The sequence below is a fragment of the Ciconia boyciana genome, chromosome 5, assembly GCF_034638445.1.
Source record: "Ciconia boyciana chromosome 5, ASM3463844v1, whole genome shotgun sequence".
Taxonomy (NCBI): domain Eukaryota; kingdom Metazoa; phylum Chordata; class Aves; order Ciconiiformes; family Ciconiidae; genus Ciconia; species Ciconia boyciana.
This window is the reverse complement of record NC_132938.1, coordinates 1,753,737-1,771,530: the sequence shown is the minus strand read 5'-3', so window position 1 is coordinate 1,771,530 and position 17,794 is coordinate 1,753,737. Positions and strand designations below refer to the sequence as shown.

Genomic DNA, 17,794 nt, shown 5'->3' with positions numbered 1-17,794 from the left:
AGGAGACCTCATTCCTCACCGTGGCTGAAAGAGAGAAATTGCAGAGTAAGCGTTTTCCTGTATGGAAAGGCTGAGCGCTGGTGTGTGCCGAAGGGGTTGGTGTGCGGTAGCTGCCTTAACTGGACATGACTCAGAGCCCCTTCTGGACCTCTAATCTGTTGGGTTTTTTCTTCTAGTAAACTACGATAAATAATTACATGTGCTTTGTTCAGCACACGGCACAGTGCATGCTTATTGCTTCCATAAGACGACTGCAAAATACTTGACCAAAAAAGTGATGTTTGACTGTGTGGGGCTTTTGCAACGTTAGAAACTTATAATTTCCACGCCTGTGTGTCTGCAGTGTCTCTCGGCTTGCAAACTTTATATGGTTTGCACAATTCATCCTGTCTTGCCCGTCTGCTCTGGTTCCTCCAGCACCTTTTCAGGTGTGAGGATACCTTCACCTCCTCTCTGCCTTCGTGGTGGTAGCGATGTTTCCTCTCTCAGGCTTTGGAAATACACTTGGGTTGTCCTGTAGGTGGTGGACTGAGGTCCTGGGTATCTATGAGCCCCACTAGCAAGCAGAGGAGGTATGGCAAGTTTTTTCAAGGCATTAGATGAGGTATCGGAATAAGTCACTGATACTTGATGTATCCAGTATCTTGGAAGAGCACCAAGAATTAAAAAATAGATCCAACTACAGGGTCTGTTTCAGATGAATATCTGAGTTCTTTTAAGGGGTAAAGTTCTTGATTTATAAATTGCATGTCATTAATATCTGCAATTGCAAATCAGAAGTCTAGTCTGGAGGGTGCTTCTTGTGTCTCATGACTTTTTTTTTTTTTAGTTGGAATGTTGTAGGCTTTTTTTATACCCTGTTTAGCATGTGGTCATCTTTTCTCTCTCTTCCATTTCACTGTGTTTAGGAGGATTTTTCTGTTTTATTTGCTGCTAGGAAGATTTCCTGAGATGTAATCTGAGCGCCGCTGGTCTGAGTACAACATCCAGTGCTTCAGCTGTCTCCTAAAGCACTCTTAAAAACAACCAACCAACAAAAAAAAACCCAACAAAAAAAACAACCCAAAACCCAACAACCCCCAAAACCCAAAAAAGCTTAAATTGAAATATGTTCCTGCACTGTTGTGATTAGAAATGACTGTCTACTTGATTTCTAGACATCTGTTTTAGTCTCACTACCAATATGAGACTGAGTTAGGAATTCTTGATTTTGTCTAACAGGTTTTCTTCTTCCCCTTCTCCTTTTTTCTTTTTTCCTTTTTTTTTTTTTTAATTTTAGGTGGTAACTTTTAAGTTTGCTGCCACTTACTACTAAAAATGGAGGTAGAAAAACAATCCCCTTGCCCTCTTAGGAGGAGGAGTAATATAAGAGAGTGTAGAAATAAAATTGAATAAAAACTTTGAAGGCCATCCAGGACACAAAGCAGGGTTAGTTTCTTTGAAGATGTGGAAAATTACAGTTCAGTTGGAAACCTCAGTAAAAACCAATTGGAAAGTATTGTTTATCAGAAGGGCTGACCAAATGTGAACTTCAGGTCAGGTCACTGAGTGCTGGGTGGTAGCTCCCGAAAATCCTGCAGCAGGATTAGTAGTAGAATTGAGTCAGAGGCATCGCTTTAGCCGAGTTTTGGTGGGGGCTTTGTTTGTGTCATGCAAATATGTGGCAGTGTGCATGTGGTTGGTGATGTGTGAAGTATGTTCTCAACACATGCTCGTGAAAAATTTTCCAGACTTGAAGCAGAGGAGCGTGATTCGGGGATGTCTCATAAATTGGAGATATGGGAAGAAGGAAAGTGAACAGGGAAAATAAAAACTGATTTCTTATTCACCTGGTCTGCACTCTTCCCACCAGATCTTGAGCTATCTGAAAACTGAGCACTTTTTCAAAGGTTATTGACTGTAGGTGCAATTATATTTTTAAGGTTATTCTTTTCTTTAATGATGGATACAGACTTGTCCAATTCCCATAGTCATGTTGATCTGGAATCTCTTGAGGCTGAATAAGATCTTTACATGTTTCCTTCTGTTGGGTTTAGGCTTGCCGTTGTTTGTTACTGCTACATCTTCTGTATCATAGTATAGGATTGCTTAGTTCAATTTTAGCTCGTTTTCCCCTTATTAAATGGTTTGTTGTGATGGCTAATCTGCTGCTCATTTTATTGTAATGAAGAAAGAACCGGAAAAGTCTTCCTCCTGCAGAGCGGTAGTCTTTGTGTTATCACATGAGATGGATATTAAGCCCTTCTGGTCATGTATGGCTCTTCAAATGTCTTCCTTCTGATCGCTCTTCATCAGGGAATCCATTTTCAGCCAGGCATGGTGTCGTGGTTTACGCCCAGCCAGCAACTAAGCCCCACCCAGCCGCTCGCTCACTCCCCCCACAGTGGGATGGGGGAGAGAATCAGAAGAGTAAAAGTAAGAAAACTCGTGGGTTGAGATAAAGACAGTTTAATAGGGAAAGCAAAAGCCGCGCATGCAAGCGAAGCAAGGAATTCCTTCACTCCTTCCCACGGGCAGGCCGGTGTTCAGCCATCTCCAGGAAAGCAGGGCTCCATCCCATGGAACGGTGGCTTGGGAAGACAAATGCCATCACTCCGCATGTCCTCCCCTTCCTCCTTCTTCCCCAGCTTTCTATACTGAGCATGATGCCATATGGTATGGAACAGCCCTTTGGGCAGTTGGGGTCAGCTGTCCTGGCTGTGTCCCCTCCCAGCTTCTTCTGCACCTGGCAGAGCATGGGGAGCTGAAAAGTCCTTGACCAGTGCAGCAACAACTAAAACATCTCTGTGTTATCAATGCTGTTTTCAGCACAAATCCAAAACATAGCCCCCTGCCAGCCACTGTAAAGAAAAATAACTCTGTCTCAGCTGAAACCAGGACACATGGTTATCCCAGCAGCTTTGAAGAATGTGGCAGATAAGTTGATATGAGCTGCTAAAGGACACGGCGGGCTGGTTTTACAGATGTACTAAGGAAGGGGTGGAAGGTAGAGGTACTGAGAGAAATGCTACTGCGGGTCCTTTGGAGACACCTCTGGGTACATAGGGTGTCTGGGTAGGATGGAGTAAAGGAAAATCTTTGATGTGAAATCAATTCCAGTGGACCTTAGGGTGTCCTGAAGGAATGAGCTTTCTTATGGCCAAAATTCATATGGGAACAGAGGGACCTAGTTTTTTCTCTTACAAAGTAGAGGAGAACACCTCTGCTTGGAGTGTTATCTTCTAAATAAGATTTTTAATTCATCTTTTTACCTGTCCTCCCCAGTTGCTGCGCCTCGCAGGACGTAGAATAGTACAGTTCAGGCAAAAATTGCAAGTGAGCCATGTCGTGAGCATTGCTGAACATAGTCATGGCAAGTGTTAGTTTTATTTCACCTGCAAAACATCGCTTCATGCAACGCAGTATTTGCCTTTGTTGAGGGTTTTATACAGGGGTTGTCCTAATATTGCTAGAGTTATTCATGGTTTTGTTGTACAAAGATGCAACAATTTGAACCTTCATCAGGATTAGGGTTAGGAAACAGGATTTATGATACAAGGCTTGAGGAACTTAATATCTTCCATTTATCAAAGAAGAGGATCGCGACCTCTACTTCTCTGGATGTCTGTTAGGAAACACTGATAGTAGGCCCTGTTTTTAATGTAAGCAGCCAAAGGTTTGATAAGATACAATGGTGAAGGTCAAAGCTGGGTAAAGACATGGGAGTGGAGGTAATGAGCTACTGGAACAATCCATCAAGATTTGTGGTGGACATTGCATCATCCCTGGAAAACCTTTAAAATCAGAATGACTTGTTTTTTCTAAAAGCTTTATGTTCCAGTTCAACCACAAGTGCTGACCTTGAAGTAGGTATTAATTAGCGGACGACTCCTCGTCTGCGTCGTTCAAGATGTTAGGCTACCTGACTACTGTGATCTCTTAAAATTTTATGCCCATAGGAATGATAGATTCATACTTGATGTTTTTCTTCTTGTGGCGAAGACCAAATTAAAAAAAAAAGAAGCGTTTAAAGAAAAAATAAGTTGAGCACAGCTCTGGCAGCCAAGGATTTTGGTGTTCTGATTTTGACTCCGATAGCGCTCGTTGTGTGGCCTTGGGCAAGTTATTAATCTACGTGTGCCTCAGTTTGCCAATTTGTCGATCCGGATAACTTCACTCACCTAATAGGATGACGTGTGTTTAGCATGCTGTTAATGTAAATATGCAATAATTACAAGCTTTTAATGGCTATTTTGTTTATGACAAAAGAGAATGTTTGTATTTAGAGTAGATGCCCATTTTCCAGACCTACTTCATTTAACTCCTGGGAGATGGTTTGACTCTTCAAAAGAGCATTTTTCTTGACTTGAGGCCACCGCTGTGGTACTCTGTCCCGCCAAGTTCAATGTTCTTCTGGATAGAATAAAATGTGTTTATGGATTTTGATGAAACTTGAAAATTCTTGGATTGTTAAACTTGCTGTGTTACGGGAAAATGAATCAAGTTCTGACTCACGGAGGAGGACTGACCTTGGGGGGAGAGGGCAGCATTGTATACGCCATGGTTTGGCTTACTAGGAAAGTATTTCTTTGGTTGTCTCTGGCATATATTTATTCTTGTTGAATTATTACCATTGCCTGGTATCAGATGGTACCATTAAGGGTGAGACATGGTCTTGGTGCCCCTCTCTGAATTTTCACTCTTTGTTACTATATATATATATGTATACACACACATTTTTTTCTCCCCAAACCAAGCACTTCCAGGCTTAAGGGTTGTCTGCTTGTTCTCAGTCCAGACCAAGGTGTTTGGGCAGCTTAAAGGACGATGGTTTTTCTATAGGAAAAGTTCACTTTAAGCAAGAAGATTGCCATTCACATTCAAATGTTCACAAAATCTGAAAGGTCAGCAGACCAAACCCAGACAGTGCACAGTGGGTGTTAGTCGTCTCCAGATATATTTACTAAAGGTGGTGAAACAACTCAAGGTACAATGCTGTCGCTTTTCTCATCCCATAGGCTTTGAAAATCTGGCATTTCTGCAATGCTAGTTGAACGTGTTTAAGTGTTACCTAACACAGCTCTTAAGAGAAATCTCTTCCATGCTCCTTCTCCCTTTGGGTCCATGTGCCGTGTTCATCCCGTTCTGGTGGCCCATGCTTTGTGTAATGTGTAGATAGGTGCTAATGGATCTCCATGGTCCTTGTAGAGCTGGGCAACCCGTTTTGTCCCTTCTAACCCTGCAGCTTTCGTAGCTCTGCGCCAGCCGCTTTCCCGGACGCTCGGGTCGTGCTCTTCTCTTGTGACTGCAGCTCCTTCAGCTTTCAGTGCTCTCTCTCTTGGGTTCTAGGCAGACGCTTCACCTTTCTGTCCCCTCCTAAACTTTCAGTCTTTCCTGAATGTGTCCCCTGATCAGTCCTTCCAGGTATATCAGCTGTGGATTTAATTTCCCTTAAAATTCCCTTGAAGTTCGTTGTGTTCATTTGTGCAAATACCTTAATTCAATGTCGTTGGCAGGTTTCTGTGCTGTTTATTTCCACTTTTCATGAATTTTTGTTGCCTGTCTGCTCTCTGTCTTCTCTGCTTTGTTGTTGTTTCCTCTTTTTTTTTAATGTTTGTTCCCTTCATTTCCTAAAGGATTGCAGATACAATCAGTGGAAAATAATTGCCAAGATATTCTTCAGTCTTCTGCTCTCTCCAAATATTAAGGTACTTTGCACTTGATGTGTCTATTCACCTAATCACTCTCTTTGATAATAACGTGGACCTAATTTCTAATCTACCTTTGACTTTCTTTGAAATACTCGGATTGATTTTGTGGCACTAAACTGCAAACACGGGTTCCCTGGCTGAGTACTCACAGTTCACTAACCTTCTCTGCGGTGGAAGAAATCAGTCAAGTTGTGCTTCCCAATGGAAAAACTCCAAAATTTTCCAGTCTGGTCATCTGCTGGGGTGTGAAACCAGAGCAGCTTTTTCACCAACCTTCTTGAATTTGGACACCAGAACTAAAGCCAGTGTATTAGGAGAAGTTACGACAATAATTCCATGCTCGTACATCTAAATTGTGCTATCTACTGAAGTAAAAATGGCTCGCTATCCTGCCTACCGTTTCATTGCCTACCAGTGCAAGAGGACGAGTGTTTTGCATGTCTGTGATATGATGACCTCCCTTAGCAGTGCAGAATAAGATACTATTGAACAATTTTTTTCCAGTTCTGCATTTCCACGGGAAAAAAATACCCCTTCCTTTTGCTAGAGGAACAATCCAGTGGACTGTTTTACCCTTAATGTGCTTAAAAAAAGAAACCACTGATAAACTTAACTCACCCAGCCATTGATTTCTTCATGTATCCTCTAGCTTCCCATATCAGCTATCTGCCCATCCTAACACCAGATTTTTGTGTGTCAGCTTGAGCTTTTCTCTTTATTCCATTTGTCATGTTCCCTTTTTCTTTTTTTTTTTTTTATAGCCTCCTTAACTTCCGTCTGAGCCAGGTTGCCTTTTAACTAGCGTGGCCGCCTTTTTCAGTTGTGGGATTGTGGCTTTTGGAGCATCTAGTTAAAATGTTCTTAAACAATTTTCAATTAGTCTTCATATTTTTCTGATTACATTCTTTTCCCCAACTGATTTGGCTCATAATTGTTTTCAGCTTGATGAAACTGGGCCTTTTAAAAAGTGTGTGTGTATATATATGTGTGTATGGATACATCTGTGTATATGTGTACTATTGGTAGTGCTATTTTATTCCTAATTTAGATGTTTTTTGGGTGCATATGGAATTGTGATCAAGTCATGGTGACTTGTGTTTTAGTTATCAAAAAAGTGGGATAAAACATGGCTGCTGGTTAAAAACTCTTTCTTTTTCCAAATGGCCACTAGCACAGGGGATGCTGATTTAAGGATTTATTGGCATGTAGCAAACAGTGCTTCTGTAGTGAAGGGGCATCACCTCCAGCCCTTTGATGTCTGAACAACCTCAGCTCCAGCTGAACTTTCCACGTGGTGTGTTATATCCCAAAGGTTAGTGCCGTGTTAGCTCGGGAGTGATTTAAAAAGACAAATGCTGCCTTCACACCGGCTTCAGAGGTGCTATTGTCCGTGTCGGAGCAGCGTGCATGAGTTTCCAGGTGAGACAGGAGAAAACGGCACTGCCTCGTGTGTGCTCTGCAAAGCCGGTGGAGGAGGCGCTGCCTGTAGTGGGAAGGTGGAAATTTCATATGAATGAACTGGAAAAGTAGAAGAAAGCCCAAGTTACTGCGGAAGATCAAGGCAAGATAACCGCAGGCTGGTCCACGTCCAGTTAGGATCACTTGGAGACCTTTCCTGTAACCTTCACAGCAACATGAAACCAAACTGGGATACCATTGGTGGTGGAGTGAGCAGGAGAGGGCTGCGATGGTGGCGATGGGGCAGGGAAACCACAGGGGAGAACCAACGTGCAACAGCCACCCAAGGGAGAAGGGCAGGTATCAACTCCTGAACCTCTCTTCCCCCAGCGCAGCCCCGGTAAGAGCTCCTGCACCAGGAGCCGCTGAGATGTCCTGCACCGAGCCAGCATCTCTCCTCGGAGCTGTGCGCTACAGATAACTCTTTGGCTGGATCGAGCCTGCAGCGCTGGGGATGCATTTGGAGGCTCTGATGGGAGGGACTGCCCCAGATTACCCACCAGCTGACCTTCTCCTTGAGCTGGATGGAAATGATCAGCGCCGTGAATGTAAATGATCAGCAGTTGGGCTCCATCTGCAGCTGGTTAATTACCCGTTCACACAATATGTTGTTAGGTGTCATCTGGTTCCAGTTTCACCATAAACAGAAGTAAATGTTGAGAACATATTTTTCTACATCCAGTTTCACTTGTTGTGGATACTTGAAATAGTTTGCAACCCACATCTTTTGGTTTTCGAGGAGGGCTTTTTGGCCAGAGAGCCCTGCGACCATTTGAGATATTTTTTTCTTTAAAAAGTGCCCTGGAGGTTGCATTGTAGGGACTTTCCTTATGCAAAACATAAAAGTGCTGTTTTTTAAAATTATAACCATATTTTCATTAAAATCAGTTGGAGTCCCAATAAACAATCGACTCCGAAAATTTTCCAAATGTTTGCTGCAGTGCTGTTTCTATTTTTAATTATTTTTTAAAAAAGTGTTTTTGTTTAAAAACACAGCTTGGCTTATAATTTAAAGAAGCGATCTAGTAAATCAGAAAAAATGCCCATGTATATAGCTCTTTATTACCATATAATTAAAACCTACTGTACATTTGAATGTAAGAATACTTCTGTAGCAGTGTCCGATGATTTCTGCCATTTGGCTTATCGTGGGAACTTCTTTTTTTGTTACTGACTCTCCTCAAAGACTCTTCCAGTGTGTTTATACATTTGTTTTACATAAATTGAGAACTGTGTGGATATAGAGGAAGATGTTCAAAACTCTGCAAAGTAACAGTGAGGCACGGAAATGCCTAGTTCATAGCACTAAGGCACAGTTTCCACACGGCCTCCGTCTTTGGTATTGTTATTTTTAGTCCTTAGTCACAGTTTTATTCATTGTCTTGCGACCTGGTGCAAGATTTTTTTGCTGTCATTAAAAAAAAAAAAAAAACAACCCGAAGAACAACAAACCCAAGTTTTGCATCAGAAGTTGTCATATCTGCTCTATAGAAAACAAGTAAAGATGTCTTCGTAAGATATTTAGGGTTAAAATTTTTTATTGCAATCCAGTGCAAGCTGGAGATTGAAGAGTGTTAGAAGATATTCTGGCACAGTTTCTGTAAAATGCCAAGCGTCCGATGAAAATACTCCTTTCTAGAAAGAACCAGGCCCTCGGAGAAAGCAGAGGAGAACCTCTCCCTGCTGTAAACAAAAATGGGGCAAGAGGAGGAAATTGCAGACTTTAATTTGGAGTTTGCCCATATTTGTTCTGCTTTGACCTTCTATGCCAATCACTGCTGCATCTGCTCAGCTCAGGGACTGAGCCAGGAAACCTCTTTCAGCTGATCTTAACTGCTGGGATGGGCAGGTTGGCCGGTTAGAGGTCCAGCTCTTGCCAGATGCATGGGGTGTGCAGGTTGAATGGAGTCACGGAATCATAGAATGGTTTGGGTTGGAAGGGACCTTTGACGATCATCGAGTCCAACCCTCCTGCCATTAGCAGGGACACCTTCCACTAGATCAGGTTGCTCAGAGCCCCGTCCAACCTGACCTTGAATGTTTCCAGGAATGGGGCATCTACCACCTGTCTGGGCAGCCTGTGCCAGTGTCTCACCACCCTCATTGTAAAGAAGTTCTTCCTTCTATCTAGTCTGAATCTCCGCTCTTTCAGTTTAAAACCATTAGCCCTTGTCCTATCGCAACAGGCCCTGCTAAAAAGTCTGTCCCCATCTTTCTTATAAGCCCCCTCTAAGTACTGAAAGGTCGCAATAAGGTCTGCCCAGAGCCTTCTCTTCTCCAGGCTGAACAACCCCAACTCTCTCAGCCTGTCCTCACAGCAGAGGTGCTCCAGCCCTCTGACCATCTTCATGGCCTCCTCTGGACCCGCTCCAACAGCTCCATGTCTGTCTTGTGCTGAGGACTTGCTTGCTGGAGGTCAGTCAGAGACAGCAGCTGAGCTTGCGGACTTGTTAATTTGTCTTGTCTATGGACATCAAAAACCTTCACAAAGCTGCTAGCTAATAGCGGTCATGCTCTGGGTGCAAAGCTTCTGTCACATGCATGTTTCACACGGTTCAAATCGTCCTGTGAAACCAAGCAAGCACTTCTGTGTGTCTGGGTTTTGGCTGGGCAAAGGGGAGCGTGCCCAAGGCCAAGGAATTCCTGGAGCTGGTGCCCAGTGTTGGAGTTTCACTGACATCTTCACTGTAGAAAATTGCTCTCTTGCTTCTGAGGGCAAGGAAAGAGGGGAAAGTGAATTTGCTGAGGTGGTTTCCACGTTGCTCGAAGCCTGTTATGCTTCTAGTGAACGATCCAAGCCGTGAGTGCTGATCAGGTAAATCTACGTAATGATTTTGCATTTTCATCTGTTCCAGGGTCATTTCTGTTGTGGGACCTGTTTGAAAGTGGCTGTTTTTCAGGGACCTCTTGGACATTCAGCTGTAGCGCTCAGCAGATGCAATACACGCGGATAAGGATGTGAAATTTCTACGTGATGTTAACATGTTTTCATGTTTCTTGAGGGACATGAACGGCAAAGCGGGATTCTTGGTCTGAGTCCTCAGCTGGATACAACATATTTCAACTTGCGTTTAGGTCTCTTTGCTGAAGAGTCATGGCTTTAATCTGCTTAGTAAGTGTCTGTAATTATCAACAAATACTTATTACCCTGTGAATGGGCAAGGGTCCAGTCTAATCAGTTCTGGTTTTCTGCTGAGGACCAAACATCCTTTGCGATAGGAAGTTTCTTGGGTCGGTTCAAATACGCTATGTATAAGTTCCCATACCTCTTAACACCCTGTCTTGCTGGTGGCCAGTAGCCCTGTAGGAATTTCTGTGGTCTTCCTGGAATCTTCCTCCCTCCTGAGCTAGGTAGAGGGTCTTCAGTATTGAAGTGCCACCTGTACCCATTGCTTTAGCCAGGCTAAGCTGCCTCTGGCTGTAAATGCGTGCAAGGAATTTTGCCTTTGTTCTCTCTGTTAAAAAGACAGTTGCTTTTCTGGGGTGATCCTGCTAAGCAGCGTTATCTTCCTCCCGGCTGTGTAAGTCCTAGGCACTGAGAATTGTCACTAGACCTCCCACAAGGACGGCTGTTGTGCGAGAGCCACTGAAACGCCTTTCTTGGTGGGTCCGTTCAGAAGATGAACGGTTTTCTGAAGTTTGCGTGAGCAATAGTTCAGTGGCTTCTTAGACTCTGAACTGCCTTAACTTCTTTCCCTTTCGTTTTATTCTTTTTCCTCTAAAGCCTTCACAGTGAGCAATCTTGGCAAAACTAGGAATGAAATCTCTGCCGAGAGCCCTGTAGAAGAGCAGATATCCATTTTGCTAAAAGGACTTGGGAGGAACCTGAGCTGGCTTTTATGTTGAGATTGGTATCTCCACACATCTTCATTATTCATCGCCGAGTTCTAAATCATGTTTTGCTGAGAAGACTGAACAGTTTTGTAAGAACATGGTGATGCTCAGTATCCGTTTCACATTTTTGCTGTTGTCTTCTGTAGAGGATAAGCATCCCTCAAGAGAACTAGAATTTGTCATTGTTTCATGAAAAAGGGCAGTAGCATGGTTAAAGCCCAATGGGAACCCTTTGGTACTAAGAGCCTCCAGGGATAAATGCAAATTTATACTGGCTTTTAAGACAGGCATAGCCCAGAAGTCCCTTTTTAAATCAGAAGCTCGAAAGATTGTTTTATCTTTGGTAACTCTTTCCAGAAGACCTACAAAGCTAGTACATGAGCCACAGCTTGCCTATATCCGAGGTTAGCATCTATAGTCACTTGTTTTCTGTGACTTTGTGGGGGAGCTGGAGAGCTGATCTGAAGACCTGTACTAGGATCCTTCAGTTGGTAGGATTGGTCATTTTGAATGGCAGTTGCCACCTTGAGGGAGAGAGGGAGGGATGACAATAGTTTTATATTGCTCTTGAGAAAGCATATTGGTCCCAGATATGGTGGCTTCAGCATTGTGGGAAAATAAGCTTTCTTTATGGCAGAAGCAAATTGTAGGGGATTGCTTCATTGGTCATCCCATGAAGGGTTGGCTTGGGGCATGGGAACGGTTTTAGTCAAGGACCAGATATAACGGCCCCCATGCGTTCCTTCTCCTACTTCAAGATCTGTTCTTAATCCAGACCCACAGAACTTGTTTACCAAAATCCGTCATGGCTTGTGTTCAACAGAGGATGCCGCCCTGGAGAGTCCTAATATCCCATCGAACTTGTATCCCCATTTGCCCACAGTTAGGCAAATACCAGTACTGAAATTTCCCTGTAAAGAGGATCACGCCATGTTGACTGTTGTATCCTCATAAATAAGTACTTTTCCCAAATATTCACAAAGCCATCTTCTCCAGGACATGATGTTCCAGTATCTAGTTGGACATTAAGTTGACCATCTTTGTGTTGAGACTCCTGAAGTCCTGGGATAAATGGATGGTGCTTGGCCGTTCCTCCTGAAGGAGACTGCTGTTGCGTAGAGCGTGTGGATGAGTCCCCATTGCTCTCTTTCTTCTGGCATTCACCCACCTGTTGAGCCACTTCTTTACCCAGCATTGCTTAGGTCTTTCCCAATTTTTTTCAGCTTTCAGTACAAAATTCCCTTGTCGCATTCACAGACCTTGCATTGCAGACCTCAGCTCCGCCTGTCCGTCCCTCCTGATGAAGACCCTTGTCTTTTCTGTCCTTGTAGAAAGCAGTGCTTACGTTGGTGGTCTATTTGTCTTCTTGAACTACAGCTACCGTTCCTGGCTTTCTCTGCAATCTTCTAGACCGAGCCTGTTGATGTGTGATGTGTGGGTTCACTTAGCACTACTTAAAATTTACATTTGTTTGCAGCATCTCTCTCTAAGTAGCGCAGTTCTCTGTCTTAGACCAGGCAGTAGCCCTGGTCAGTGAAACCTGCTTTAAATTGGGCTGTTGCCGTTACCCTTGAGGAGAGTTTATTGATAACTTCCCACAGTAGCACCTCATAAGCGCGAGGGCTCTCATTTTTCCTTCTGTTTCACATTTAGCGTGCTGGAGTAGAAATTTCCTCCCCCAATTAGGAGAGCAGCCAACTTCCTTTTCGCACGTTGCGTCGCAGCATCTCTCAAGGTTATTTTTAAAACCTTGTTTTACTCGGCTCTCGGCTGACGTGAGGTGATTGCTGACTCCAGGCCGGGCAGCACAGGAGCTGCGACCGAGGGGCAGAAATCCTGTCTGGTGTCTGGCAAGTCCCAATGGCTGATTGGAAGAAGCTTAGCATCAGCCTTCCATGTCCCTTGGGATGGGTGAGCGGACAGTGGCCTTCCACAGTTCCTTTTATCTATCCAGTTCTTTGCAGAAGTTTAGTCCCCTGTTGTATTTGATGATGGTTTTTACTCTTCCTGAGTACCGGGAGTAGCATTTTTTCATAACCCATCATCGCACAGCCAAGACTGACGCTGCTAAATGGCTGAAGGACGTGAAGAAGCTTGGACTGGGTAACGTGCACAGCCTAATTATTTAACCTTCAGCTCCAGTTGTGTTTTCGGTCCTCTAACAGCATAGGGCAGGGGTATGCAGCAGCATAGGTGAGCGGTTGGGTCGCCTGCTAGGTGGGCTGGTGCTGTGTTGCATAGTTTTGTCTGTTGTGTTACCTTCATCGATCTTATTGATGCATCTGGCCATTAGTGTTTAAACTTGTTTGTACAAAACAGAGAAATTGCGTTAGAGTTTTACAAACTTTATCTGGTCCAATCAAAACTTTGACTTTCTTTTGTCTTTGGAATCGTCTTTGTCTTTGGAATCGTCTTTGTCTTTGGAATCGTCTTTGTCTTTGGAATCGTCTTTGTCTTTGGAATCGCTTGGCTTTTCCAGTTGCAAATGAATTGGTCTGTATTATTTTTCAGGTTAGTGAGCTGCAGGAACTTTTCGGTGGTGTCTCTATGTAGGATGTTGGCCTGTCATCCTATGCGCAGGGTGTTTCTCCCCTTGGCTCAACAACATAGTGCATGGGCCAGCCATGGGGTTCCTCTGCAACGAGGGTGAGCTGCAAACCTCTCCTTACAAAGGGTAGTTTTCCATGAAATCTATTACGAGAAATCCTTTTCCAAAGAAATTTTGGGTGACTGCCTTAAACACTTCAAAATAACCATCGGGAAGAAGAGCTTTCTTTGAGATGTTTTAGGTAAAGGTTTCTTTGTTAAGGTTTTGAGAAGGCTTTTCTTCTTCTGACATGAATCTGTCTCTAGCGAATAGATTGGTGGGTGGGTTCCTGCCACCAAGCAGGGTATTCTTGAAAATGGTGAAAATGGAGCGGTTAGAGGAATTTATTTTCTCAAGCCTAAAGATAATACCAGGGAGTGAGGGAAAATCCTGTGCTATTGAGTATCGGCTAGCACATTTTTAGCCTTAGAAAAAATTTATCATCCAGTTAGAGGAGCAGGCAGGCTTGTTTCTTCTCTTCCTCCCTCTCGCCCCCACCAGCTGAAGAAATGTTCACGTTTTGCATTCTTCTCTGTGCAGGTAACTGCCTAGAAAAGTCCCGACTTCTAAGAAGTCGAGCCTGATGTTGGATTTTTTTTTTCTTTTTCCTTATTTCATTCTAAAGTTTCATCCTGAATTGTGAAAGACTAGGACTTCCTCATCTGAGGGTTCAGAAGCTTTTTACTTGTAATAAAAAAATGCTGATCTGTCTGTCCTTCATCTATCCAGAAGACAAGTCTGTCTCTCTTTGAGATTAATGATTTACTACTTTGCATTAGTCCTTTGCCCTGATGGGAAAGTAAATCCCTGCTTCCCTTTCCATTGCTGGAGTGAATGCTCGCTATGATACGTCCATAGCCACCTCCTATCCTCCAAACTCATTTTTCTGTACATGCGTTCTGTTGCATACCCTGTACTTTTATTTTAGTAGTGCAGCCTTGCGGTTCAGTAAATCATCAAGCCGATGTCAAGAAAAATGTCTGAAAGTAATTCAGGGCTCTCAGGAGCGTCACTCAGGTCATTCATTAGAGTAACTTTCCGTTCCGGTGGAAGCATCTTAGGATTGAGGTAGCTGTTGTGCAGGTACCTGGTGCGGATTTGAGATGGGATGACAAGCATCTCCAGGGATGTGAAGCCTTGTGGCAGGTACGGTTGGTCACAGTTCCCAGCACTCAAGGGAGCATGTTTTGCTCGCTGTGCTAGGAGGTAGCATAGAAGATGAGAAAGGAGGGTCCAGAGACCTTGAAGTCACCTCTTGAAGCCCCAAGGATGTTACAGGGTAAGAACTGGTCTCTCAGCTCTGGTAGATCTAGCCTGCTCATTTCCAGTGTGGAACCTGTAAATAAGACACTTGTTTTTTGAGCCCTGAAACGTCATAAAGTGCTTGAAGTCTTCTACAGAATTAACGTGAGTTACTCTTTCCTTCATCTTTTTCTGCTCTCCCAATGGTTAAATGGACCATCTCTTTATCATTCTTTGCTCTTTCTTTCCTGGAGGCAAGATGAAAACTCGAGCCTGGTTTCCGAAGTGAACTTGGAAAGTTCGTATTTCATATATGACATGCTTTCTTCTTAAATAAGTGTATGTGAGAGGCTACCCAAGGTGTATGTTTCAACTTAAGGAAAAAAGAATTGGCAGAGAAATCACCCCAGTCTTTCTGGGTGTATTTCTGTAGCATGAATCTAGCTTTTATATTGTGTTTTTTAGAACATCGCTGGAAAAAGGAAAAGAACCAGACGTTTTACTAGCTGCACGCTAAGTTAACTTTGGGTCGAGCAGTACTTCAATTAGCGGAGCAGTAACTGAAGTCAGTGTCTGTATCCTCTGTGAGTTGGATGGAGTCGGAGTCTTTCACTTAATCATTTATAACTAATTGCAGTAGTTCTACAAAGTCAACACAAATCTTTAGAGTGTGCTTATCCTAAGCAAGAAATTAGTAGCATATTTTTGCTGTTTTTCGGCGTCTCGCATTGCGACTGTGCTCAGATGTACTTTTTTCCATTAGTGTCAGACTTGCAAGCCTACTTCGGGAGCTGAAAATCAAGCTGTGTTAGCTCTTAAGCTTGTTGGTTGGTAGTGATGCATCACAGAAGGATGGCCAAATTTTACTTTACATAATGTTCATCTGTGCACGGAATCTGTGATGTAGCTCACAAAGTAGTTTAAATACGTAGGGAAGGAGGTATGTATAAACTCTGTAGTGCAAGACTGGCAAAGCTGTTGTGGTTTCCAGCGTACTTCTTCAGCACCCAGATGCCCATCACCTTAAATGGGAAGTTATTTGGCAAACAGAGAATGGGACTTGAATGCAGTCGTGGATCTGGCCCTTAAATGACCTGCAAGGCCTTAGGATGAGATTCTATTTAGTATTTCTTAAGTGATTTCTATTGAAGTATCTCCAAAGCGTTTTACGAACACCACCATCAAGAGTTTGGGAGATGGGAGGATCTCTCTTTTCCGCTTTACTTGGAAAGGGAAAAAAAGGCAGTTTGGAATTTATTTGGAGGATGAGGAGGTTCCAGGTCCTTGAAGATTTTCTGATTATTTGCAGCAGCAAATCTTTGGGGCTGTTGTGATGTGGGCCCTATCAGTCACTGTGCTAGGGGGAAAAATGAAGGTTCTTTTTAGGTGTGATTCTTCCTTGCATCCACCCCTGGGAACTCTGGGCAACGTGCTCATGTCCAACACTGCTGCACGTGGGTGAGGAACAAGACAGAAAGGTTTCTTTTTGTTTTCTTGAGGGATTGCCTGCTGTTCTGTCTCCTGTCATTTTTTCTTGCTCAGCTGTCCCCCGATTGCCTAAAAAAATTCCAGTTTTGTGGTTCTGAGATGAATGTGACAGACTGTTTCAAGGGAACAAATATCTCTGTAACAGCATCCAGGAGCTAATAAAAGTGTTCTCCTCTTTTCTTCCAATAAGAAATAAAATTTAGAAGACTAAACGTGACTTAGAAATTCAGTCGCGCTCAGGTTCTTCGCTTCCCATTGTGCAAAGCTCTAACCAATGGCTTAGTGGTTGGTTACTGCTTTTGGAAGATGTGGTTGTAGCTCAGATAGTAGCACATGAATGCCTATGCCTACCCTGTCTTGTAAAAATACATGTAAATCCTGGATCAGTAAAGAAAATTCGCAAGAAAAGGCAAATCTGTTGAGCTGGAAATCAGTTGTAGGCTTAGACGGTACTTAGAGCCACACTGAAAACTCATGGTCCAGGGAGCGTTTTGAAAGAGATACATGTGCTCGCAATTTTTTTTTCCTCCCCCCCCTCCCCTTTTTCCCATTTGATCCGTGCCCCAGTGCTGGAATTGTTGACACACTTCTGCCCCACGCAAACTGTTGTTGTTGAAGATGTTCCTATAAATATCCCGATGGCCGTGTTGTCCTCCTCTACCACCCCGACCAGTCCTGTGGAGTTCCTCAGCCCCATGGACCTGTGTCAGATGGGTGCTGTGGTGAGGAATGCTTCCCAAGGACTTCTGAGGCTGTGAAGTCCCCAAAGGAGAGCAGTGGCCAAGTCAGCCATGAGCTGAAGCACAGCTGAACCTGCTTCACCGGCTGCTCCACCGCATGTTGTCCGGACACTTCCCTCTCGCTCTGTTGTAGCTGCTGGTCAGCAAACTCAGTTGGGTTTTTGCTAGCATAAAATTTCACTGATGCTGGAGGAAAACTAATGGTTGGTCGTGTTGACTTCTAATGACTCTTTTCTTAATCTAATGTGTTCCTCTTGATACAAAGTCATGTTTTGTTTCCTAACCTTATCCCTCATGGAGATACCTCCCTACTCTTAGCTTGGTTTGAGGCAGTACCAGTGCCTCACTTGAGCACTTTGAGGGGGTCACGTTCACACCTTATGAAAAGCAGGTGCAACCCCATTAACTCCAGATGGAGGCATAACAGTTGAAACTCTATTGAATTTTGTCCTTCAGCTTCCCTTACCAACCTCATATTGGGGGCTAGATGAAAATATCCTCAAAAAAAAATTTTTTTTCCTCCTTTTTATCAATAGCAGGTGGAGTTAGTGACCTGTGAAAGAGTGATGGGTCAATTAAGCTGCATGTTGCCAAGGTATGAACAACGGTGCCACACGTGTGCCAGTTGTTGGGAACTAAGGGAAGACCTCCCAGCTCAGTTGAGAGGTGCTTTTTTCCTTTTAAAAGGTATATAAATTAAAATTGGAAAGGGCTGGAGGGAAGGTGTGAGATTTTTCTTGTGTTTTTTTTCAGAG

At 43.5% G+C, this 17,794-nt stretch overlaps 1 protein-coding gene across 4 annotated transcripts in view; it reads left to right on the top strand.

The window, feature by feature from the left end:
* EXOC6B (exocyst complex component 6B) overlaps nt 1-17,794 on the top strand; it is a 317,684-nt gene that overhangs the window by 115,845 nt on the left and 184,045 nt on the right. For 2 of the 4 annotated variants that reach the window (XM_072861634.1, XM_072861632.1), the window contains exon 7: nt 5,616-5,687. The exons of the other annotated variants lie outside the window; for them this stretch is intronic. In XM_072861634.1, the coding sequence (XP_072717735.1) occupies nt 5,616-5,687 (72 nt within the window). The remainder of the gene's footprint in view (nt 1-5,615; nt 5,688-17,794) is intronic. 4 annotated transcript variants of the gene reach the window in all.